Source organism: Epithele typhae (genome assembly GCF_022376455.1).
Source record: "Epithele typhae strain CBS 203.58 chromosome Unknown BXZ73scaffold_23, whole genome shotgun sequence".
NCBI classification, from domain to species: Eukaryota; Fungi; Basidiomycota; class Agaricomycetes; order Polyporales; family Epitheliaceae; genus Epithele; species Epithele typhae.
This window is the reverse complement of record NW_025954214.1, coordinates 41,755-67,277: the sequence shown is the minus strand read 5'-3', so window position 1 is coordinate 67,277 and position 25,523 is coordinate 41,755. Positions and strand designations below refer to the sequence as shown.

At 55.6% G+C, this 25,523-nt stretch overlaps 5 protein-coding genes across 5 annotated transcripts; 3 read left to right on the top strand and 2 right to left on the bottom strand.

Moving 5' to 3' along the window:
• Nucleotides 1-127: 127 nt before the first annotated feature.
• On the top strand, nt 128-2,595 carry BXZ73DRAFT_77412 (uncharacterized protein; the record flags this gene model as incomplete). Its single annotated transcript, XM_048022661.1, has 6 exons — nt 128-406; nt 546-1,066; nt 1,168-1,451; nt 1,742-1,911; nt 1,961-2,452; nt 2,518-2,595. The coding sequence occupies 6 exons, from the start codon at nt 128-130 to the stop codon at nt 2,593-2,595; spliced, it is 1,824 nt and encodes a 607-aa protein (XP_047877972.1).
• A 1,753-nt stretch (nt 2,596-4,348) lies between these two features.
• BXZ73DRAFT_26617 (uncharacterized protein) lies at nt 4,349-6,288 on the bottom strand (the record flags this gene model as incomplete). The annotated part of the gene is made up of 5 exons (XM_048017738.1): nt 4,349-4,524; nt 4,582-4,815; nt 4,879-5,115; nt 5,155-5,929; nt 5,989-6,288. Coding segments are annotated over 5 exons (1,722 nt in total), but the record flags the coding sequence as incomplete, so codon positions are not given.
• A 4,476-nt stretch (nt 6,289-10,764) lies between these two features.
• On the top strand, nt 10,765-13,351 carry BXZ73DRAFT_46678 (uncharacterized protein; the record flags this gene model as incomplete). Its single annotated transcript, XM_048019735.1, has 5 exons — nt 10,765-11,043; nt 11,095-12,084; nt 12,146-12,326; nt 12,382-12,551; nt 12,602-13,351. 5 exons carry the CDS (start codon nt 10,765-10,767, stop codon nt 13,349-13,351), a joined length of 2,370 nt encoding a protein of 789 aa, XP_047877970.1.
• Nucleotides 13,352-17,287: 3,936 nt separating this feature from the next.
• On the top strand, nt 17,288-19,882 carry BXZ73DRAFT_101234 (uncharacterized protein; the record flags this gene model as incomplete). The annotated part of the gene is made up of 6 exons (XM_048014836.1): nt 17,288-17,569; nt 17,621-18,614; nt 18,664-18,852; nt 18,912-19,081; nt 19,135-19,719; nt 19,772-19,882. The coding sequence occupies 6 exons, from the start codon at nt 17,288-17,290 to the stop codon at nt 19,880-19,882; spliced, it is 2,331 nt and encodes a 776-aa protein (XP_047877969.1).
• A 625-nt stretch (nt 19,883-20,507) lies between these two features.
• On the bottom strand, nt 20,508-23,700 carry BXZ73DRAFT_77408 (uncharacterized protein; the record flags this gene model as incomplete). Its single annotated transcript, XM_048022660.1, has 6 exons — nt 20,508-21,413; nt 21,485-21,711; nt 21,777-21,959; nt 22,015-22,597; nt 22,675-23,142; nt 23,194-23,700. The coding sequence occupies 6 exons, from the start codon at nt 23,698-23,700 to the stop codon at nt 20,508-20,510; spliced, it is 2,874 nt and encodes a 957-aa protein (XP_047877968.1).
• Nucleotides 23,701-25,523: the final 1,823 nt, after the last annotated feature.

Here is a 25,523-nt window from a genome sequence, read left to right as displayed (position 1 = left end):
AGTCGCATTGGACGGCTGGTCCGGCCCGGGGAAAGCCAACCGTGCGAAGGGGGTAATGGAATTCAAAGCAAACGTTGACCTGGGCCAACATGCCCGCCCCGCACATCCCGCGAAATTCATCACCATCATGGACGATACCACTACGCGCTGTGTCTATGATATACCCACCCCCCTCTCTTATGCCGAGTACATGAACCCCGAACAAGCGCGACTTCGGGCCAGACAACACCTGGAGCAGAGCAAACATCGTATTGCTGGACCTATGGACCCATCCGATTTCATGGACACCTTCCTGCCACTCGGGACATCCTCTGTGGACGCCTCTACCCACCGACTGTCCAATCGAGGCGCGTTTAATGCGATTCCACCGCAAGCTGAGACCAGTGCGGAGATATTCATTCCCTTGGTGCGGCCGTCGCGTATCTTCGCCTCTCGCGGTTTTCTCATTTCCTCCGCAGGTTAAAGCTCTTAACAAAAGTACGAAGCATCGATCGCGATGTCACGGCTTTGTTTTCGACGTTGCTGCTACAAGAACCGTCCGACAGGACAGACGCGGATTCATGAAGCCTCACATCTGCTGCTACACCCGGTCCAACCTGGAGACCGTCAGAGCCGCGGACGTGTCGTCGCGCATCGACCTCGGGTACGCCGAATTTTTCATCCACATCTCCCCCGATCCTTCGCGCGACTTCTTCAAAGACCCCCCTCCGGACGTCGACGATCGGTCAAATCACGAGTTCCTGTCAGGCTCGTTCAACGCTTACCGGCACAAATACATCCACGAGCTCTTCGGCCAACACATGTCCTACGTCGCGGAGGTTTTCGCACGCCAACCCCGCGCGTTCGTGTTCTCACTTGCCGTGCACGGCTCCCGCACGCGGCTACTCTTCTGGGACCGGTCAGGCTGCATTGCGTCCGAGTCGTTCGACATGCGCACACACCCGGACACTCTCTGCGAGTTTCTCTGGCGGTTCTCCGATCGAGGCGACATAGGGCGCGGCCACGACGTTACAATTCAGCCCGCACTACGGGAGGAAGAGGACGTGTTCCGAAATGCGATCCGCGAGTACGTTGCCTCTCAAATCGATGCAGAGGACGATGTGGAGACAGAAGTAGGCCGACACCACGTTCCAGGCCAGATCTATGCGACCGATATCCTCCACCAAGGGTTCAGCTCCCGCGAGGAGAACACGCGGCGGTATATCTTTTCGCGGCCGGTCACTTGCTCAACGCGCTTACGCATGCCGGAACGCGGGGGTACTGGGCAATGGATGTGGCAACCAAGGCAGTCGTGTTCCTGAAGGACACGTGGCGGGAGCTCGAGGCAGAGTGCGAAGGCGATATCTTGCGACGTTTGCACAACCTTGGGGTTCGCAACATACCTGCGCTTGCTTGGCATGGAGACGTTCCGTGGTCGGTACGACATCCACCCAAGGGACGGACGCTGAACGGTAAGTACGTTCACAACGTCGTTTATGTTCGTGGACTCATGATCGGTAGACGATGATTTGCGTACAACCGTGGCAAGTGGCCACGCCTCCGGCCAGTGGGGATGTCGAGTAGATGGAGCTCGACGTATCTTTCATGAACGTCGGCACTATCGTCTTGTTTTGGGGACGGTTGGACGACCACACAGTACTGTACGTGGGGCACAGGAACTCCTTCACGCTGGCCTCGATGTATTGACGGGTACGTATGAGCTGCATTCGTTCCGAGACGAGATATTCACTGGCCCCCGTAGCGATGCGAGATGCACTGGAGAAAGACTCTCGCGTTCATCGGGACATTAGCACCGGCAACATTGTGCTAGTTAAAGAAGCGGAGTCCGATGTGCGTAGAGGGTACCTCATCGACTGGGAACTTTCATGCACACTGAATGACGAAGGTGATGCTGAAGCAACCGGACGAGCAGTGAGTGATCTTCATTCTCCGGCAAGCAAACTCTGAGCTCTCAACGCAGGGAACGTGGCGGTTTATGTCCATTCGTCTCCTCGAATGGCAAGGGCATGGCGAGCTCCGGCATCGTTTTCAGGATGACATGGAATCTCTCCTATGGGTCATCTTCTACAGCGCGCTCCTGTGGCAACCGCACAACTACTCCGACGCCACCCTTCGGGACGTGATACGCGACTTCTTCGATATGTGGATGTGGTCGCGTCCCGGTAAACTATGGTATGGTGGTCATTCCAAGGGCCTGTACACACGCACCCGCGGCGCGATTCCAGCTTTCACGCTCAAGAGCGAATCCCTTCAAGAGTGGATAAACACTATGGTCACATACCGCTCTCCGCTCCCCACCGACGACCCGAATTTCAAGGACAAATGGACCGATCACGCCTTCATCCACCAATTCTGGGAAAAGTTCCTCGACTCGCATGCTTTGGAGACGGCGAACCGTGTAGAGAACGTGCCTGCAGGCGGCATCCGCGAGAGCGAGCTGAGCACGCGCAAGGTATCGGATGAAAGCAAGACTCCGGCCTTCCCAAAGTCTCCACCGCGCCCTTGGCTCAAAAATAGGAGTTTGACACCATCCCCCTCGCCCCCGGAGAGAAAACGCGCAAGCTCTTCCCCGCCAACGCCTCGGAAGCGATCTAGGGTTCCTCCACCAGAGCCATCGTCGAAGACACTACCGACTGTGCTTCGACGCAGTAACAGGATTCGAGAGCGGCAGGACGCCCAACCGGGGAGGGGGGCGGATTTGGACGTTGGGCGCACTCGCGCTCCTGCGTTGAGGGTGGGCTCAGGGAGGGCACGGGGGAGGACGCAGTCTTTACGAAAGTGATTGGGTCGCTGTTACTACCATGCTTGCGTATTCCGCGCTTTAATCTCGTCCTGTTATCTTCACTCCACCTCCGCATTGATGTGCACCCTTGACAATATGTGATCCAACTTCCCTGTTACTAATAGCGAGCGGCTTTTCGGCGTACGCGTCTAACCATATATTGTCCCGACAACTACGCTGAGATGCATATCTCCATACATCTTTCAGGCTCGACGGCTTCAGTAACGCTCACTGCATGTGGAACGTCGCCTTGAGCTCGTCTGAGGCATCACGGAGGGGCCAGCGAAGTTTGCCTTCGGGAAGAACTAGACCAAAATCCGACCAGCCACGCGAAACAAAGCCGTGTAGCATGCACACGCATAGAGATATAACCTCGTGTTATTTCAACGGCCGTACCAGAATTACAGCGCATTCGCAGGACATCCGCAGCCGCGGACTCTTCTACGGCCCCTACCGACGATAGACGGTGGTCCAGATTCCGCGTCGTCCGCGCTAATGCGGACCTTTCTTGGCTAGCCTACACAATCTCGTTACTATAAAAGCCACCAGACGTGCGAGACGATCTCACCTGGGTGTCCGTCGAGCCTTCTGGATCGAAGTGGGCTCCGTTGAAATTGACGTGTCATGCGGGGACTGCTTGCTAGTATCGGCTCGACTTCGTTTGTTGGGGCGAGAAAGTTCGATTTCGGACGCCCTTCTTTCCGGCACCACCGTGCGGGTGGATGAGGTGCTGGAGTGCGAGCTGGTGACGATGCTCATGGGAGGGGCGGTCACAGCTCCATCGTCCATCTCTTCGTCTTCGTCTGCGTCCGCTCCTGGTGCGGCGTTCACCGTAGGCAGGCGGCTTACGGGAACTCGGGCCGGCGGCATGAATCTCCTGGACGTGTCTGAGGAGCCGGTGGACGTGGCTTGGTGGAGGGGGATGGTGGGCGCAAAGTCGCTGTGATAGAGGTAATCCGTGGTTCCGTTGACGAACAGCGCCGAGTCCTCGATGATGTGGGTCCACCGCTTGCGAAGCTGCCTGACGTAGTCCCGAGTTCACGTGTCCAAGGGATTTCTGCTATAATCTGCGCCGAGGGCCGGGCGGCCGACCACTCGCTGATGAGATCCATCCAGTCCTTCGTGCCCTTGACTCTCCAGCTGGTGCCAGCCTGTCGGATGCGACTCGCGAGATTCTCCTTCATCGTAGGGGATAGCATGGTGGCCGGGTCGTCCGGCGTTTCCTCCACGCGCGTGAATAGCATCTTGGAAATGTGTTTGTCGAGTCCGTCGGGCAATCCATGATCCGTAAAATTAATTACACAATAGAGCACGGAATAGATCACCGCATCGATGTCGAAGAGGACCGTGGAGTGGGCGGGGACTTGTTCCGAGTTGAGGGTATGGAGGGAGTTGCGTTTGTACATAGCATTGAACAAGGGAGAGGGTGCGAACTGATACTGAACCTGGATTGTATGCGTGTGCCGATATCAGTCGCCTTCCCTCACAACGCTTCGGCTGTGAACTCACTGAGGTCGGCGGGTCGTCATTCTCTTCCTGCCGTTCCGGACTCTTCAAGGCGGTACATGACAAATCCCAATTGATTAGGTATCCCGTCCTGGGTGGAATTTCCAGACCTTTATCATTGGAGGGCGAGTCTGGCGTGGGGCGGTACAACATAATGTTGCCTGGGCTGACATTCCGATGTAGCCGTGGATGTTGTCCTTTTTCGGGGCGTGGGTTGAAGAAATTACGTGTGATCGCTGTAGAGGGGCCAAACGTTTCGTAAGTGTTCCGAATCGAGTCGCAGCAACGTATACCTCGAAGTGCATCTCGCCCTGCCCACAACAGTTCTTGACTACCCCGGAGGTGCATGAGATTGTAGCCAGCTTCATTCGTAATGAGGCGATAGTGTGTCATCGTCACCATCGTCTCCAGTTTCTGCGGTACTATACTAGCGTCCATCCACGACGCGTGCTTATAATACTGCGTGACAGTAGTCTGTTTACCTAATAAGTTGTCACATAAGCACAGGAAGGGTAAGCATGATCGTGCTCAACTCAACGCACCGCGGTAAATCAGCATATCAGATGCAGCGGGATCGTATGAGGCAAAACCAGGGACATCTCCATGATACTTCTTTGTAGGAACGTTGTCGCGACCGAAACCCGCCCGAGCCATATGCTCCAGCACGTCGCCTTCGAGTTGGAGGTCGCGCGGTTCGTACCTCCAGTAATCCTTCAGGAGAACTACTTCCGGAGTGGCTGCTTCGACGAGTACGGCCCAGTACGTCCTCACGCCTCTGCCGACCAACGAGTGAGGCACAGTGATGGGACGAGAGACCAGTAGATAGCCTGGGGACCGAGGTTGCAACGTGGGGCCCGGTCCCGGACTTTGGCTGCGACACCTAGGATCAGAGTGGACGGGATCCGGAATGGGGATGCGGGTGACATTGTTTTCCTGGTAATGCTCCTCGAGGTGGTACTTGAGAGAACCGCGGACGTCTTTGTTGCCTGGGAGCAATTCTACCAGTTGTTCTCGCAGATGTGCTTCGATTGCCTGCTTGAAAAGCGCGGCATCCGCAAGTGTCCCAGGCTGGACGGTACAGTCGAGGCCACGGTCGGTCTGATTGATCGCCGAGAAACACCACAGGAACTCGCATAGCGAATCAGGATCGTCATGGATGTCGAAGGATCTCGATACGATTGCACCTGCTCGATCCCAGCGAATGAACCGCGCCTTGCTACCGCACAAGGAGATGGAGAAGACATGCCGACGGTGCTGCCTCTTCACTATCTCTAAGGCGTAGTTTACGATCTGGCCGAGATGTTGGGTGCATTCAGGGTTGATGAACGAGCGCGGGGGTTGTGGGGGTACTCCGTTGGCAGGTGGGTCCACGAAACAGTCCATGGAACAGTCCCTCTTGATCTCGATGTAGAGCGCGACGTACCCCATGTGTGTCTTGGTGGAAGCGTCGTCGTCGGTGGGAGCCTGTTTTCTGATATGCTCTAGATGCTCCTGAAGATAAGCAGAGATATCGGGCTTGGTTGAGCCCAGGGCATTTGGCAGTGGACCGCTGGTATCTGCTCGGTTGCCTGTAATGCCGAACACGAAGCCTGGGCATCGAGACACTTTGCCTGTCGTCTCGTCCGCATTCAAAGCTTTCGCCTGAAAGCGAAATATATTGGCGTGTGCACGGAGAACGAGATAAGATCAAGCAAGCTCACCAGTGGTTCGTACATGAGGCCCTCCTTCGCAGGCGACTTTGGGACGTCCTTGAAGGCGTGTTCGGCATCCGGCATTCCAGCCCAAAACCCCTCATCATCTCCGAGATCGTCATATCTCAGAAAACTGACCATAAAATCCCGCACGGGCATGGGACCGAGGACGTGGTTCCTCATCTCCTTTGCAAGCCTGGCGTAATGAGGTGCTGAACGTAGCTCGGCGGAGCAGTTCGTATAGGACTGAGTGCTCGTCTCCTTCGGCCATATCTTGATCAGCGGGATGTTATAAGAAGCGGCGGGGGCCTTAGGGTCGGCTTGTCGGATGCCGAGGGTGGTCGATGTGGGTGCATCGGAGTGGAGATCAAGGTTACTGTCTGGAGCGCTCTGGGATGCGCCGGAGGGTGCACCGGCCAGTACGGAGTGTATGCTTGGCGGCACAGAAGGCCGCCCCGAAGACGAAGACGAAGCGAACTGGGAGAATGAGCAAATGAGTCGTACATAGACGGTGATGGGAGAGCGCACCGGACTGGACGAGTGCATCTTCTCTAGAACTCGGAAAACCTTCGACGAGGTCGGAGAGACCAGGGATTTCTTGCTGTACGCGACCTCCCCGGCAGGGATACGAGCCGATGAGAGGATGGAGTGGGAGTAAGGGCAGGGCTTCCGGAGGAGACAGCAAGAGCCGGGGATGAACAAGTGATTGTATAGCAGGAGACGAGGAAACTCACAGCATCGTCTACAACCCGAGCTCCTGGCAGGATCTCACGCGCAGACGTCTTCGCACGCAGAGCGCGACTTTGTGCTTCGCCGGGTCAATCGGATGCGGAATCGTGTGTGTGGAGTCCCCGGGCCCGGTCGACATTGACGGTGAGCTGAGCAGGCCACGCCACGCCATAGGCAATTCACCTGCGAGCAACTCGGGTGAATATGATATTGCTGGATGAGCATGCGGGGGAGTGGAGATTGAACGTTGAACGTCGCCCTGTGCAGCAGTGGACGCTGGCGGCGGACGTGATGCTCCCAACCCCAGTCGGGACCGTCCGGCCGAGGCGGCAAAGTGCGACGGAGCGCCCGCGGACCAACATCGCCACTGGCACGCCTCCAGACAATGCGTCCCTCTCGCAACCTCACACCCACGCATTGTCTCGACTCTCGACACCCTTGTGAGTTCGGTATCCAGAAGATCGTGCGCACACAGCTCGAATCAACGGCATGGAATCTGAATGATGGTATCGTGTACGTACATGGCCGACAACGGAGTGGTGAAGCTCCTAACACCTGACCGAGCATCAGACACCGTGTCTGCGATCGTCGCTTGCAGCAGATGTACCGCTGTGGCCCCATTTCCCCCATCGCGGAGAACGAGCACAATAGTTGTGGACGGAGTCACGTAAATCCGTTCCAGGAGTCTCTCAGCTTTCGACCGCGGCTGTGTACCCCGAGCCGACCGCTCGCACTCACCTTGAGAGCGAAAGCACGGGCGGACGGATGGATTCTCCCACTCAAGCTTCGACGTCCGCCCAGCGGGCAACGGTTCTCTACCGATCGGGGATGCAATTCGCAAATCACAAACGAATGAATAACGAGATACATGCACTAAAAGCCACGCGCCAGTGAAGACCACGAAGTCGTCATGCAGTACTCAATCTTGGACGTTGGGTGAGAAGGGTGTTCATCAGTCCCACAACGAACCAATAGCGTCTGCGTTAAGGCGAATCGAATATCTGTTTGGAAAATATCAGGACATGAGATGTAGTCAAATGTTTGCTCACTCACCCGAATCAGGGAAGAGGGCGTTCAAACGGCGGAGTCAGGTAAAGAGACCATTTGTGACGGAAAGTCTGTGTGCATTGAGCACTGGGTTGATCCTCGAAGAAGTCGAAATGACACCGTAATGCGTCCATGGAATAATGTACGTCCAAGTTGAACGGCATATGGAAGGCGTATGGAAGGCTGCATCCGCGACCGACCGTCATTGCGGACGGACCTTGCGACGAGGCCGAGTGCTGTGCTCGAGGAATTGATGAGCACAACGACGAGCGTTTTTGGGGGAGAGCTAAAGGTGCAAAAAGCGGTAACTCGATGATCACATACCGACGCAACAACTGCCCCTCTGTACCCGTCTCGGAGGGTGACACGAGCGCACTGAATTCAAAACATAACTGAGTCGAGTCTCGCTGATTCAGAAGAACCGTCGATCCCACAGTTGTTGGGTGGGCACGGGATCGGAGGGGCTATCCTTGCAACCATTCAGACTCGTCAGGGTCGATGTCTTGCATGTTCAAGCTTGACATCGTCGGCTTGCGTATGTGAGTGGTTGGCAGAACGTATCCATGGTGCGGAGCGTTCTTGCTGGGAGGTGGTGGCAATTCAAGTAGTGGAGAAGACGAGCATGATAAACCGAGTACTAGCACGCCGACACGCCGATACGTCGAGAGGTCGACCGGACAAAAAAAAAGCACACAGCAAGTCAAGACGAAAGGGAGCAAGGCACAGTGACGGGCCCTGCCAGGCTTTCAGCCACCCCGCTCGGCGCTGGACCCCAGACAGCCGATCCTCCCCTTCGGAGTCTCGCACTCTCCTCGTCCTATTCTTCACATTCTCCCCGTCATCGCCCAGCTCCCTCTCGACTAGTCCTTTTCCACGTCTTTGTTATAATAATGTAACCCCTCATCGCCGAAACGCACTTCGAATCCAAGGACGGACATTCAACAACTCCCTGTCACCCTACGTCATTGGCCGACGTTCAGTGGAGCAATGAGGGGTTTAACGGTGCTTTCTCACCAAACAGAGAGCGGACAGGATTGATGAGGGCTTGTGGTACGTCGTTGCTAAGTCACCTCAGCGGCAGCCCATCGACTCTATGATGTGCAGGCTGGAGTATTCAACCTCCGCACGGGGTGTGGTCGCGCTACCCTCGGTTTCGCTCTTGGCGCATGCGCCTTATCAGCATTGGGTACGTGCGGGTATAGCTCTGCGCCATTCCATCTCACTGAAAAAGTAGGTCGACTTCAGTTTGGTCTACTTGCTCTCCAACTGAGCTACCTTGTGAAAATCTTGATATCGTCGCCACAGATCAACCGCTAGTGTACTCGGTCAACCGGCGGAAGCAAGGTTTCCACGAAGGACTATTCAGCCCGCATAACCCTCCGTCGCCGACGTCTTCAGCCCCCAAGCGCGCGTTTCCCCATCCATGCGTCCTGCGCACGGTTGCCAGCATGTGTGGTGCGTCGGAACTGAGTCATCGAACGACCCTGACGCTCCATAGTACTTGCCGCAGGCAAACGATGGTGCTAAGGACTTGGCTTGTTTGCACACGGTAACGCGTCGCGGACCGCATCGTCAACGCCTATGGCGGTTCTCGGACGAGCCACGTCCGATCGACCGGCATTCTGCTCCAATGCGTGAGGAGAAGGCGCGAAGACTCGACCCGGGGCAGCGCGGGCATTCTTGCTCGTTGGGCAAGGCACTCGCGGGAACTGGGCGATAGAGTTGGTAGAGGCGAGAGAGGATTCGCTGTGCAGTTGAGTTGGGAACAGTGCCTGTACTCTCGAGAGCCGTTTTCGAGGTAAGTAGTTCCACTCGTCCACGGTATACCCTTTTGACTGCCCGTCACAGCCAGTCTGACGACCAAACTTTTACGTCTGGAACTCACCCCTGCTGCCTGTTTAATGACGCCACTGCTGAGAGGGTAACGAGTGCTAGTAGGTGTGTACCACACTTAGACCTTTTGGATTGCACATTCAATTCGGCGTTTCGTATCAGCGATGCGAGCCGTGCATGCTCCAGCCATGCCTGTGGGCAAGTAGTGAAAGGTACTTACCCAGAGTTCTTGCACGAGATTAGCAGCATCGCGGCAGCCACAAGGACGACATGTTGGGACATCGACCCGACATCCTTGGAGGAACGTCGTCACGGACGATCAGACGGTGCAACGAATGTTGAGCGCGCTGTGCCGACCGCCGAGGGCGTAACATTCTTTTACCAGTACAGATGGAACTTGGCATGGTCGATGTCGGAATAGGTGAGGAGCTTGGTATCTGTTGCGAAGTTGTCAATATGCATCACCGCATTTATGTACATACCTTTCTGTTTCTCTCGCCGTGAATGCAATCCATGTCATCAAGGGTTGACGTTGAGACGTGCGTGTTATTGTTCATCGACTCCGCCCATTCTTATGTAGCTGAGCGCCGAGCGGTGACAGGGGTCCGGATCCGACGCCTTGTACCCAGATCTGAGATCTCGCGGTCTTGTCCCTGGTCGCCACCCTCTTTCCTGCTTTCTGTTGTTCTCCGTGCTCTCCGCTATCCAAGTACCAGCATGGACCTTTACTATGTTCTGCTGGCATGCACACGCTTTCATCCCTTACGACCGCCATGATTACCGTCGACATTCACCTCGAACCCGTACACTGAATCCGCCCAAGCACAACTTCTGAGATCTGAGACCACACGAATACCGTCGTTTGATCGGTCTTGACTCTGGACCATCCCAGCGGTTTTCTCTCCGTTACCAAACAAGAAGACAACCTCTTCGGCCTGTCCCGCACAAAAGCATGCCAACCGCCGCGAGTGAGATGTTTGATCCCCTTGTAAGGCCGCCAAGTAACCGCTGTATGCTTGTCTTCCGCCGTCTCAAGTCTGCGCCACAGGCCGACACCCCGAACCCTGGAACAAGGTGGAATGACAGACATATATCGATGCTCGGGCCTCGCTCTGACGTCTACTCGAAAAACGCTCACATCTGTCCTCCACTGCGTCTTTTTCTCTCTACTGCACGATGAACGACACTGCTTCAGACTGCGTCTATGATATACCCACTCCCCTCTCCTACGGCGACTACATGAAACCCGAACGTGCGCGACTCCGTGCTCGACAGCACTTCAAGGGCAACAAACATCAAGTCGTTGGGCCAATGTCACCTTCGGTTTTCATGGACAAATTTTGTCCTGTTAACGAGCTGAATTCGCCGAACGCATTCCATAGACTGTCCAGTCGAGGCGCATTCAATTCCATTCCAGCACATGCCGAGACCAGCGCGGAGATATTCACCCCCTTGGTACGTCCATCGCGTAGCTTTTCCTCACGCGCCTCCTCATCCCCTATGCAGGCTGTAGCTCTTAACAAGAGCACGAAGCATAAATCCCGATGCCCCGGCTTTACCTTCGATATTGCTGCCACAAGAACACTCCGCCAGGATCGGCGCGGCTACATGAAGCCTCACATATGCTGCTACACCCCGTCCAACTCGGAGACTGTAAGGGCTGCTGAAGTATCGTCGCGCATCGACCTTGGGTACGCCGAATTCTTCATCCACGTATCCCCGGACCCCTCGCGCGACTTCTTCAGCGATCCCCCATCCGACCTCGCCGATCGTTCTATGCACGAGTTCCTTTCAAGTTCTTCTAGTCACCGCCGGCAGAGGTACATCGAAGACGTCTTTGGCCAGCACATGTCGTACGTCGCAGAGGTGTTCACCCGTCAACCTCGCATATTTGTGTTTTCGGCCAGCCTCCACGGCTCACGTGCAAGACTATTCTTCTGGGACCGTGCGGGCTGCGTCGTCTCCGAATCTTTCGACATACGCAAGGATCCCGACATCCTCTGCGAGTTCCTTTGGCGATTCTCCAACAGAGGCGATATAGGGCGCGGCCACGACGTAACGGTCCAACCTGCGCTGCCGGAGGAGGAGGAGTTGTTTCGGGATGCGCTTCGCCTCTATGCCGCCACTCAGATAGGCGAAGGCGAGGACCTGGAGGAAGAAGTGAACCGCCATTACGCGCCGGGCCAGATCTATGCGACAAGCATCCTGCACCAAGGATTTAGCTCCTGCGACGACAACACGCGGCGATACGTCTTCTCCAGGCCGGTAGTTTGCTCGAATGAGCTATCGCCCCATGGAACGCGCGGCTACTGGGCTGTGGACGTAGCGACAGAGACGATTGTATTCCTCAAGGACACCTGGCGAGAACTCACATCAAAAACAGAAGGCGACATCTTGCGCCGCCTGTACGACCTTGGCGTTCGCAACATACCTTCGCTGGTCTGGCAGGGAGATGTTCCATGGGTGGTACGTTCTGCGGATACGCGGCGGACACTTGTCAGTGAGTACAGTGTCGCTTTCTTGTGTGATCGAGAGCTCATTTCCGATAGGTAGTGAGCTGCAAACGACACTGACAAACAGGCATGATACTTCCTCATGGAGGTGTCCAGTAGATGGAACACTGTCCGACGTCGCGACGCGTCGGCACTATCGTCTGATTCTGGGGACAGCTGGTCGGCCATTCAGCACCGTACGTGGCACGAAGGAGCTTCTTCATGCCAGCCATGATGTCTTCTCGGGTGCGCGTGGTTTCTACTCGTAATCGGAGGCAACTATACTCACGAAGTAACCCAGCGATGCGAGACGCACTGGAGAAGGATTCACGTGTTCATCGGGACATCAGCACTGGAAACATCGTGCTGGTCACGGAAGAAGGCACGGATGTACGCAAAGGAATCCTTATCGACTGGGAGCTTTCATGTACGGTGGACGACGATGGTAACGCGGAGGTGTATGGACGAGCAGTAAGTGGTCGCCCACGTCATCACAACCTCAATCTGAGTCCCTGCCCCAGGGAACATGGCGTTTCATGTCCATCCGCATTCTTGATTGGGCAGAACCAGATGAAGAAAGACACCGCTTCCAGGACGACATGGAGTCCCTTCTTTGGGTGGTACTATACGGCGCCCTCATGTGGCAGCCGCACAACTACTCTGACGACACTCTTCGAGATGTGATGCGCGACTTCTTCGATTCACGGATATGGTTACCCCTCATGAAGACCTATCGTGGCGGCGTAGCGAAGAACCTACATGCTCTCAATCGCGGGGCGCTTCCAGATCTTAGGTTCGATAGTGGTTCTCTACAACAGTGGTTCTCGATGATGATGGCGTACCTTTCTCCGCTTCCGACCCACGCCAAGAAGCCCAAGGACAAATGGACCGACCACGGCTTCATTCACCAGTTCTGGACCGAATTCCTCGACACCCCCACTTTGGAGACGGCGAATCGCGTGGAGCACACGCCCACGGACAACACTCGGGCAAGCGATGTGAGTTCGCGCGTAGCGTCAGAACAATGGAAGACTCCGCCATTCCCGAAGTACCCCGGCGTGGAGCGGACGCTCTCGCGCTCTCCTTCGCCAGCGAGAAGGGCCTCGACAAGAAAACGGGTACTCTCGACACCGCCGGCAAGTCAGTCTCGGCCCAACATACCGGACAGTGCGCTGGGGACGTTGCCGCCACGACGCAGTGAAAGGCTTCGTGACCGTCCTACTTCTGGGGGAGTAAGGACGCGAGCTCGGAAGCGATCAGCACGACAATGATCTTGATAGTGACTTGTAACCCTTCCCTAATTTCCGCATAACTTATAGTATCTGGTGATCACTCGCGTGCATGTGCTTTGATGTCTTACAGTCCCCTTGTCGAGGCATGTGGTGTATAACATTATGCTGGAACGCGTTCAGTAGCAGGTGTGGAGCGTTCTTGCCAATACACAATTGAGAGAGCATTCTATGATGAAAGCGCGAGGTGTTTTGGAAATGATGCTGAGATGAGAATGCGAACTCTAGAAGACTCTAGATGCAAGCACGGGCAGGGGTACGAAGTGAAGACGAAAAGGAGGAGAGAGCCGAGGTCCGACTCGGACGACCCTGGCCATCTAGCCGGACCCCAGACAGCTGGTTCTCCCACTCGCACTCTCGTGCGACGCGCTGAACCCATGCTCACAGTTCACCCGTCGTCGTCTGCCTCCCCAAATCCATTGCTCTCTGTGCACATCCATTTTTCAGCTCTCTGTCGCCGGTACGTGTCTGCGAGACCAGTGTTGATTCCGAGCCGCTACGGCAATCCAAGAGCACCTCAAGGCGTGGAGGTCGTGTCTTCCCGGAGTCGGCATTCCCGAAGGCCGTCGAGGAGAGGGTAGTTCAGGATGTCCTAATACGACCGGAGGGCGGTCAGGTTTTGGGTTCATGGTACGTCTTTGCTACTCTCCGACGGTTCTTCACGCTGACATCGGCCTCGGCGCGGGGTACAAGTCGCGCAGTCCTGTGTCAGCCCCCACACACCTGTGTGCATGCCGTAACCCGTTCCGGTCACCCAGTTGCTTCCTCATAACTTCGTTCAAGGACGCGGATAGGTCAACCTCATCCACATGCGACTTACTCCTCAACATCTCCTTTACGCCTCACATGCGATTGCTCCGCCGACTCTCTCACTGCAGTTTTGATCTCCCTTTCCGACGCGCCCTGTCGCCCTCGGTGGGCCAAAGGCAGCGGGATGGCCAGGCCCACCCGTCAGTGCATAGCTTCTCCGCTTGGTGAGTGCTCAGGCCTCAGGTCGGACTGTACCCGGTGCGTTGTAATCAAAACGGTATACGTGCCAACCATCCCTGGTGTTCTCGCAGAGGAACGACATCAAAGGCGGCGAAAACTCTCCGTGGACGCCGTCAACAACTTCGAGAAGCCGATCAATTGGCACCATCTGCCACTGGTGAAAGTCCACGTTCATTCGACTAGCATTCTATTTGTGACACCGAGAACGTGCCTTTCCGTGGGCCCGGCCGACGGGGTCATTCTTGCTCGCCGAGAGCGGCACTCAAAGGGAACTGGGGAGGACAGGCAATGAGAGAGAAGACCTACTGCAGCGGTGGAGTACTGAGTTGGTACCGTATGTGTTATTGTGGTAGGATGCTTGTGTTTGATAGCTGTTCTCAAGCGCGGCGACCCTTGCGCAGTGAGTCTCTTCGCCTATTCCCGATACCCGCTCCTGATTGGGTTTGTTGCGTCTTCGCTACCAGATCAACGACACCATCCAGGTTGGTGATAGGTGCGGGAAAGTTGCACGATACGTTCGCAGGTAAGTGCAACGCCTACTTCTACGCTTCCATTCTCTGAGTTGGGGATTTCTACCAGCGATGGGAGCATGCTTGCAAGGGACATGCCATTGCCCGTAGGCAAGCGGAGGTCAGGCACGAAAGTCTGTGGCGCACCATAGTCGGATGGCATGGCTCCCATCCAGTGCGCACTTGTTACCGGATGTGACGTCCTCAGAACGCTTCGTCTGAGGAACGTCGCCACGGAAGACAACGGCGAGAAGAGACAACTTCGTCGCGACCACTCTGACCCAGTGCAGTCATTGAAGAGCTGACGACTCCGGCGCAATACGTATTCAGAGGTTTAGGATCGGTGCGGTTGTCGGAGTAGACCAGGTTGTGTGGCTCAGCATCTGTGTGCGGGCTTGTCAACATGTGCTTCCGTGGATATGTACATACCTTTCTACGCCTTCTTCCAGCAATACAGGGCTTGACATGAATGGCTCCGGCGTGAATGTTTGAATCGCGAAACCGCACGCGTGCTTCCGGTGGCGAGCGGTGACAGGGGTCCGGGTTTCCTCCGGCCCGAACTCAAAATCACCAGCCTCGAGTGGCTTTGTCCCTCCGACTCTCACCTTCCCTCAACTGCTCTCCCTGTCATTCGATTGCCAACATGGAGCTTTTCTACGCCTTCCACGGCTTTCCCGCATACACACACTTCCATTTGCATCTGTGACCGCCATGGTTTCCGCCCAAACTCCCGCCCACGTCCCTTCGGTCCAGATTGTCCGCTTAAGAACATACTCTCGCGGCCTGCTCAGTTAGTTGTGTGTAGAAAAATCCCAGCGCTGCAGGCGAGATATTTGGTCCCTCGTAAGTGACTGCCGCATGCTTATCTTTTACATCCTAACAGGTTGCTACTCTGCCCCACAATATTTTGATGTCCGGGCTTTATGTTCTGGATCACACGGACGCCACGCCACCCGAACTTGGCTCACATCCGTTGGAACAACCCGCGACGCTGTTCTTCGACGTCCCCCCGATCTGGCTCTGGGTTTCTTCGATGGTCCCGTTTCGAGCACCCAAAACCTTCCGCCCACAAGCTATTCTCTCGGTCAACGGACACAGCCATGGCACCTTCCATCGAAGACCTGTTCCGTCCACATGTCGAACGGTTTTGCTCGCTAATCCCGTGTTTCCGTCTTCACGCTCGCTATACACGGCTCCTTTGCCCGCTTCCTCGGTTGGAATCGCTAGGGATGTGTCATTGTCGGGTTCAATTACCTACGCACCCACCCGGGGCCCTCTGCGACTTTCTCCGGCGGTTCTCGCAGGTCATCGGCGGCCATCGAGGTCACTACGACTCGGTTCTGCAATGTCATTCGGCCACACGTGGCGATACAACTTCGAAAACGTGCATCCCGGGCAAAGAGCACACCCAGTCACAAGATCGGCTTGCCCAAGAGGACACGATGTGGGAGAGCGATTTTCTGGCCCAGTCTACTTCGTCGTGCACTCTTTGCTGTGTCAAGCGAGATTATTGGCCGTTGCATTCGCTAATTATAAGGAGGGCAAGCTTGGCGACGCGAACCACCAAGGCGACGGGCTCACTGTCAGCACACGCGTCGCCTCCCCCTACTAGTATTTCGGGGACCGGTGCTCTTGCCATATGGCAACCCCGTCGTCACAAGGTTGTAGTCCGCGTCCGGAACCCGATCGACAACGTTTCCCCCATGGTACAGCCGCTGCCCACGATCAGACGGCGGAGCACAGCGACGATTGCGGGGGATACGGAGGAGTGCGCAAGCGCGTTCGTGGGCGCTCAATACGCGAGCAAAACCGCCGGCTGGCTCTAGCCTTCGGGATCATATCGATCATCTCCGGGTGGCGATGGATGAGCGTGGGCAGGTGCACGAAGCGGAGGAGGCGGTGTGGCGGGTGGAGAAGATGATGAAGTTATTTGTTGTGTGAGAGGCGTGAGGCGTCATTCTCGGATGGTATGTTTGTTATTCTGTTCATCCACACTTCGTCTTCGATTTTACTCATGCCCGGCACTATGGCCATATGGTCTTTCCTCTGACACTCTATCGCGCCCAGTCTTCCTGGTGTATTTCCTTGTTTTTTTGCAAGTGTATGGTTTACAATCCCTATGCCCGACCTCCCCCACAACCCCCCACAACCCATGTGTATCGCTAGCACTGCGATGTGGCGAAGAATGCAGGAGGGTCATGTTGATTGTGGATCCTTACGATCCTACATACTTAGAACGCTCACTGAAGCCACCAGTCTGATGGGGTGCGCGCGTCTACCCGCGTTATGGGCGGTCCATATAGCGGCTCTCCGGCCCGCCGGGGATCAACCGTGCGAAGTGCGCGTGGAGGTGGACTCCTCGCGGTGAAAGCCCTGCAAACGATGTTGTCCTGCGCATCCTGCGAGCCCCTTCATCGCCATGGCTTACACCACTACGCCTAGCGTCCATGATATGCCCACATCCCTCTCTTATGCCGACGACATGAACCCCGACCGGGCGCGACTTCGGGCCAGACAACACTTAGAACATACCAAGCGTCGCATTGCTGGGCCTATGGACCCATCAGCTTTCATAGACAAATTCCTTCCTCCTGATAGCGAGTGTCTTGTGGACGCCTCTTCCCGACGACTGTCTAGTCGAGGCGCATTCAGTGCTGTTCCATCGCGAGCCGAGACGAGCGCGGAGATATACATTCCCTTGGTATGTCTATCGCTCATATTCCTACTCCCATTTTTCTCATTCTCTACCCAGATGAAGGCCCTGAACAAAAGTACGAAGCATAGATCGCGATGTCACGGCTACGTTTTCGATATTACTGCCACAAGAACCGTCCGTCAGGACAAACGCGGATTCATGAAGCCCCACATATGCTGCTACACCCCGTCCAACTTGGAGACTGTCAAGGCTGCGGACGTGGCGTCGCGCGTCGACCTCGGGTACGCCGAGTTATTCATCCACGTTTCCTCCGACCCCTCTCGCGACTTCTTCAACGATCCGTCCCCCGACGTCGCCGACCGGTCCACACACGAGTTCCTGTCACGCTCGTCCAGTTCGTACAGGCAAACGCACATCGACGAATACTTCGGCCAACACATGTCTTATGTCGCGGAGATATTTGCGCGTCAATCCCGCGTCTTCATCTTCTCGATCGCGGTTCACGGCTCCGTCGCGCGGATGTTCTTCTGGGACCATTCGGCGTGCATCGTCTCCGGGGCCTTCGACTTGCGCGCGCAGGCCGACATCCTCTGCGAGTTCCTCTGGCGGTTCTCCGACCGAGGCGATACAGGGCGTGGTCACGATGTCAGTATCCAGCGCGCATTACCGGAGGAGGAGGAGATATTCCGAGATGCGATTCGCGAGTACGCTGCCACGCAACTCGGCGAAGAAGACGACCTGGAGGCGGAGGTGGAGCGGCACTATGCGTCGGGCAAGGTCTATGCAACCAGCATCCTTCACCAAGGTTTTAGCGCGTGCGATGAAAACACGCTGCGGTACGTCTTTTCGCGGCCAATCGCAAGCTCGACCGCGCTGGCACATACCGGAATGCGTGGGTACTGGGCGGTAGACGTGGCGACGAAGACGGTCGTGTTTCTTAAGGACACATGGCGAGAGCTCGAGGCAGAGAGCGAAGGCGACATCCTACGACGGTTACACAACCTTGGGGTCCGCAACATACCCGCGCTTTCCTGGCAGGGAGACGTTTCATGGTTTGCGGAATACCCAGTCCCACGGCGCAAGTTCAACGGTAAGAGCGACAGTGCTTTCCGACGTGTACGAGGGCTTATTGCAAACAGTCAACGAACTGCAGACCACGATAGGAAGCAACTTCACTTCTCCCCCATGGAGGTGTCGAGTGGATGGGGTTCGAGCTACTCTTCATCACCGTAGGCACTATCGTCTGGTTCTGGGGACCGTTGGACGATCATTCGGCACCGTACGTGGCACAAAGGAGTTGCTTCATGCCGGCCTCGATGTCTTTAGGGGTGCGTATGCGTTGCAGCCGTTTCTGCATGGAAGCGATGCTCACGGAATTGCGTGGCAGCCATGCGAGATACTCTGGAGAAGGATTCTCGCATTCATCGGGACATCAGCGCGGGCAACATTGTGCTAGTCAAAGAACCGGACGCCGACGTGCGTAGAGGGTATCTCATCGACTGGGAACTATCATGCGCGCTAAACGACGAGGGTGATGCTAAAGTGATCGGACGAGCAGTGAGTGATTATCATTTTTTTCCGGCGTGTAGAGTTTTGAGTCCCCGTCGCAGGGGACGTGGCGGTTCATGTCCATTCGCCTCCTCAATTGGTCGGAACCCGACGAACACCGACATCGTTTCCAGGACGACATGGAGTCACTCCTATGGGTCATGTTCTTTGGCGCGCTCATGTGGCAACCGCACAACTACTCCGACACCACTCTTCGAGATGTGATATACGATTTCTTCGACGCGCGAATATGGTCGCCCTCCGGTAACCTCTGGTCCGGTGGTTTTTACAAGGACTTGTATCTCCGCTCGCGTGACGCACTCCCTGCTCTGAAATTCAACAGTGAATCCATTCAAGAATGGTTGGACACGATGATGGCATACCGTTCCCCGCCCCGCTCGGGCGCCTCGAAGTTCAAGCACAAATGGACCGACCATGCGTTTATTCACCAAGTCTGGACCGACTTTCTCAGCACACACACTTTGGAGACAGCAAATCGCGTGGAAAACGTGCCCGCAGAGGTCCTCCATACGAGCGACCTGAGCTCACGCGTGGCGTCCGATCAAGGCAAGAGTCCGCCGTTCCCAGCTTCGCCACCCAGAACGATGAGCTTGACGCTCGAAGGTGCCTTGGACCACGGAAGCCCTGTAGCGACCCCTTCACCTCCGGAGAGAAAACGGGTGCTCTCCTCGCCGACAGAACACGAACTCGGCGCAGCTCGCCAGCACAAGCGTCGAGGTCGTTGCCACCTGTCCTACGACGCAGCACGCGGATACGTCAGCGCCAAGACGTGGTGCCAAATCATCCTGAAGATGCTCAGCCACCGAAGACAAAGGTCTCAAAACGAGGTAAAGTTGTGCCGAGTACGTCGGGAGGTGGGAGAGGAAGGGTCGACAGGCGGTCGACACGATAGTAGCTGCACCTACTGTAGGCATAGATCTTGCGCATTCCTATCGTGCCATGAGCACATGATTGAGACGTGTCTCCACTTGGTGCGCATCCTCCACTCTCCGAGAGCGAGTTTGAACCGCTAGTCGGCGCCGGACTCGCACGTGGTCCGCACGTAGGGATGTGACCTCAACGTTCAACGCTCTTCCCGCTGTTTACACTTTATGGTGTGATCGACGATGTACTGCTTTGCGAACGCTACACCATTTATAAAGCGCTTTGCGAACGAGACCGGAGTTATTCGAGCGCGTTCAACAGCTTTCAGGCGTCCCTTCGCGACAGAGAGCAACGCCACATGTACATATATGCGAGTAATCAGATGGAACTCCACACCCCAAGACGCGCTCCCACTATTTGTACGCCCTGACTGCGTCACTAGCCTCCCAAACACACTCTCGGCGATGGCGATATTGATCCGGTTGCGCTTTCACGACCTATCTGCCTCGTTTCGTCAGCATGCGAACAACAATAGACATTCGAGAACCCCTCACTTGCGTGGACGTAAGCTCCTTCGAGGCCCGCCTCCAGCTGAACTTGACGTGTCATCTACACGACTTTTCTTATTGCTGGTTCCGGGGCTGGGACTCCGAGTTCGCCCAACTCTGGAAGATGCTCCTTGCGGCCACGCAGCGGGAGTTTGAGACCTCGCGGTGGGGGTCGACGATCCACTGACGGTGCTATCGGAAGGGCCGGTGGCCGTCGAGTCGTCCATGACATCGTCGTTATCGGCTTTCTGCTCGTCAACGTGGACCATCCTTCTGGGAATATCTGAGACCAAAGTAGTAGGGTCAACCCTCGAGGTAGATGAGACAGTCGTGTTTGCGCTCGAGAAGGAGGTTGCCGTGGACGTGGCTTTATGCCACTTGATGTTGGTTGGGTGTTTGGTGAGTTCGAGTGAGTTCGTCTTCCCGAACTCGCCAAAGAGCTCTTTGGCGTTGTTGATGGCGTCCCAACCCTTGCGAAGTTCCGCGATGTAATTTTGGAGCTCGTCCGTGGGTTCCACTGCCACGGCGGCATTGTGACCATTGGCCCGATCACCTGACCAGTTCGCGGCAAGAGTCATCCAGGACCTCATAGCCTGAACTGACCACATGGAGTGGGCCTGTGCGACACGAGAGCGAAAATTTTCTTTCGCTAGAGGCGCCACCATGGTACCTGGACTCGGCGTGCTAGCTACTTCCGGGAATAGCAGTCCGAAGATGAGGTTCTCGAGAGATTTGCCCAATTTGTGATCTGTGCACTTCAAGGCGCAATACAAGACCGAGTACAGCAGCGCGTCGATGTCGTCGATGACCGTGTAATAGATGGAAGGTTGGCGCGAGTCGAGGGTCCAGCCTGTATTGCGTGCATACATGGCATTGATCGGTCCGAAGGCAGAGAACTGGTATTCGACCTGGATAATTTGTGTACGTCGCCAGAGGCCCGGTCAGCAATGTCAGAAAAATGGACGATGACTGAGCTTACGGAAACAGGTGGGTCGTCATCATCATCGGGCCTGAGCCTTGGGCCTTGAGCCGTGAGCCTTGGAGCGCTGCTTGACGTGTCCCAGTTAATCAGGTATCCCTTCTTGACCGACCTCGAGGTCTTGGTCCTATCGCGAAACAACATGATGTTGCGCGGACTGACATTCCGATGAACCCATGCAACTTTCTGTTTATTGCGAGCGACGTTGAAGAAAGCTGTCGTAATCGCTGCAGCATCGAAATAACATGAAATTATGAGCTGTAGGGAATGGTGGGCAGATGGCAGTTGGTACCTCGAAGTGCGTCACGAGCCCCGCTCAACAGCTCTTGAGTCCCGACAGCGCGCGTAAGAGGGTAGCCAGCCTCGTCGATCACGAGGCGATAGTGGACCATCCTTGTCAACTTCAGCTGCTGCCGCACACTGGGGTACACCCATTCGGCGTTCGCGTAATCTTGCGTGAGAGTGGCCTGTCTACCTTAAGACTTCATGTTTGAGCATACGAAGACATGCTGTAGTCGTGCTCGACTCACTGCAGTACTCCAGTACGTCTTTCTCGTTAGGATCGAAGCCGAATTCCGTAGGATAAGCTTCAACATTTGAGGGACCACAGCGGTGGCCAGGCACGTCTGAGTGGTACAGAGCAGTCGGAATGTCGGTGACCTTGAAGTCGTCCAACTCCTTCAATACTTCGCCCTCGGTCCTGCGCGTCGAATACCTCCAAAAATCCTTCAAGAGAACCACCCCCAAAGAACGACGGCGTTCCATACGGGCCGCCCAGTAGATCCGCACGCCTCTTCCGGTTAAAGAATGAGGGACAACGATGGGGCGAGAGACTAGCAAACGTGGCGGCGGAGACTGTGATGGATCGGGAGAATTCGCCGGGTCCGGGTCGCGGAACGTTTCAAAGGGGAAAAGATGAGGAAGAGGTATGCTGGTGACGGAATATGGCTCATAATGTTCGTCCTTGTAGTAATTGAAAGTACCCGCATCGGTTGCTGGGCCTTGATGCCAGTATTTGACCTGTTTCGAAAGATGCACGTTGATCGCATCACCGAAAAGCTTCTCCTCATTAGGCGTTGCTGGCTCGACGGTGGTGTCGAAGCCACGTTCGGCCTGAGAGATATTCGAGAAGCACCAAAAAAATTGCATAGCAACTCGGGATTAGTCAAAATATCGAACGACCTGGACACGATTGCGCCTGCTCGGTCCCAGCGAATGAGGCGTGCCTTGCTACCACACAGGGACACAGAGAAGAGATGCTGGCGGTGCTGCCTCTTGAATATCTCCGAGGCGTAGTTGATTATCTGGCCAAGATCTTCGTCGGGTTCGGTGCTTCGGGTGAATGAGATAGGAGGTGGCTGGAGATATGCGTCGGCAGGGGACCAGTCTCGGACGAAACTGTCGTCAGTTTCATTCTTTTTGACCTCAATGTAGAGTGCAGCGAGACCCATGTCGGTGGGCGCATAACCATCAGCATCAAGTTGGTTGTGGAAACGGGCGACGAAAGCCTCGGGATAAGCACAGATGTCGGGCTTGACGGCATTCAAACCGTCATCCTTTGCACCGCTCTGGTCGGCTCGGTTGGCAGTGACGTAGAAAACGAAGCCAGGGCATCGAGACTCTCTGTCGGTATTTGGATCCGCATTCAAAGCCATGGTCTAGCACATGATGGGCATGCGCACTCAGGAGCGAAGAACAGGCAGGCTCACCAGTGGAAAATACACGAGTCCCTCCCTTGGAGGTTCCTTTGGAACGTCTCTGAAGGCGTGGACGGGGTAAGGCATAGCCTGCATATCAATGCGATCCAATCCGAGGAAATGTCTCAAAAAGCTTTGCACCGGCATAGGACCGAGGAAGTGGCCCTCCATCTCCACCGCAAGCCGTTTGTAATGAGAATTTGAATGCATGTCGGCGGTGCTTAGATACGACTGTAAGCTCGTTTCCTTTGGCAACACCTTGACCATCGGAATACGAAAGGACCCGGGCGGGACCACAACCTTGCCTTGCCGCTTCCCATCGATCGTGCTTCCGGCGGAGTCGGCAGCCGTGGATTGAGACTCGGTCGGGACCGACTCTGGGGCTCCAAATGTGTTTGTCTGTAGGTCCACGCCGCCAAATCGCACAGAAGGGTCCGGGAAAGGCGCATGCGAAGACAGTGAGTATATGAATGGCATCTGCATCGCGCTGAGAGAGCTTACATTTGCAGGTTGGTCCATCGAGGTGGGGCTTGGGGACTTTCACGAGGCTATGATAAACAGAGTCTTCCGGCACGAAGGGGTGAAAGGGGATAACTGATAGTAGGAGCAGGATTGGTGATGTGGAGAGCAGCGGATGAGGGGCTGAACGGATGGCGGAGAGAGATAAGAGTACACTCACACCAAACAAAAAGCACGGCGAATTTCGTGGCATCCTGCCGCTGGTGGGAACTTACGCGCAGACCTTGTACTTCTCCCGGTCCATCCGAGGTATGCTCGCGCGCTCGCGCTCATGGTTGACAGGTCATCAGGCCAGTCGGTCGTCATTCGTAGTGAATTCAACGCGCCGGACAGGCCACGCCGTCGGCGAGCGGCCAAGGGATTGATGAGGAAACAGAAAACGGGGTAGTCGTAGACCAAGGCAACTTGGGCGGGGATTAAGTGTCATACGGGGGCGACATGAGCTGGGGAGAGCAGTGGGAGACGAAGGTTCGGCAACGTCCGGCGGCAAAGTGCGACAATGAGGCTGACGTCGCCACGGCCCGCCAGCCGAGCCATGCATGTAGTAGCTGCAGTCAAAGTCGTCCGTCCGTGGACTCGAACATCGTCGGTGCAATTTTCGACGCCATCACGAACTTGTAGCTCACGTCGACACATTATGAGATCGACTGCACATCAGATCTTGACCGCGCCGATACGATTTGAACTTCACGTATGTATGTACTACAGTACTGCTTCGCGAGCAAAAAACTTGTAGAGCAACAGCTGCAAGACGTTTCCCGTCGCCACTCATAGTAGATATACGTTGGCGGTTTATCTTCGACATCTATCTGCCATCGACAAGTCGCAGGATGCGCCGTGAAATCCATGAGTACATAACGTAGGACTCGGTTCACAAGGATCGGCTTGCTTGTGAACGAGTCGCAAAAAGAGCGCATCAGTTCTTGCGTGCCGCGTGAACGACAAGAATTTAAGGCTGTCCATTCGTCCTATGTAATTTAAATTACAGGCGGCCAGCAGTGTCTGGACTCTGCCTCGAAGCTATGCAACCCGCTATTACGAAGATATTAGATAATGCGCCGTGGTCAAGTGTTTGTTCACTCACTCTCCAGGCACGCAAGGTTGAACCAGCAGACCGACGGATCGTGTAATTACAACACCGAGAGTCGAATGAACTTCAACGTGCCCTTATGAGAGCAGTAAACAAACGGTGAAACAGGAATCACTGAGAGAGAATCGCATGTCGAGGCGACGATTATGTGATATATCAGGACGGTGACTAGGATGCCAAACTCTGTCCAATGCAAGCACAAGGTTATCAAGTCAAGACGAGAGAGAGGAGGCAGACAGTCGATCGATTCTCCCGGCCCGTCGAACTTCACGCCGACGTCGGAACGACCATGAGGACCACACAGTCGGACGTCAAGGCGGCCATTGCATCAGGATAGATGTGTCAAACACTCCGTCCGCGGGAAGTTTCCACGGACGACTCCAAGGCCAGAAGATGACAACACTGTGGAGAGCTCAGGCCGCAGTTGGCGAGGGTGGCATATTCAGAGGATTGGCACACGGGACGGAAGGCATGGTCGCTGTCAGAGTAGACCAGCCCGAGTAGAAGTTCAATGGGACCTACGGGCTGTTAACAACCCTGTGTTCAAATGGAGATGTACATACCTTGTCATGTCTTTCTCCAGAAATACAATCCTTGACATCAACCGGCTTTGGTGCCACTGTCACTGTGAAACCACGAATTCGATGTATACGCCCCCGGCGGCCCGTCCCGTGCAGCGCCCAGCAGTGGCGGGGTCCGGGTGACTCTTTCTCCGGGCTTCAAGGTGTCATCG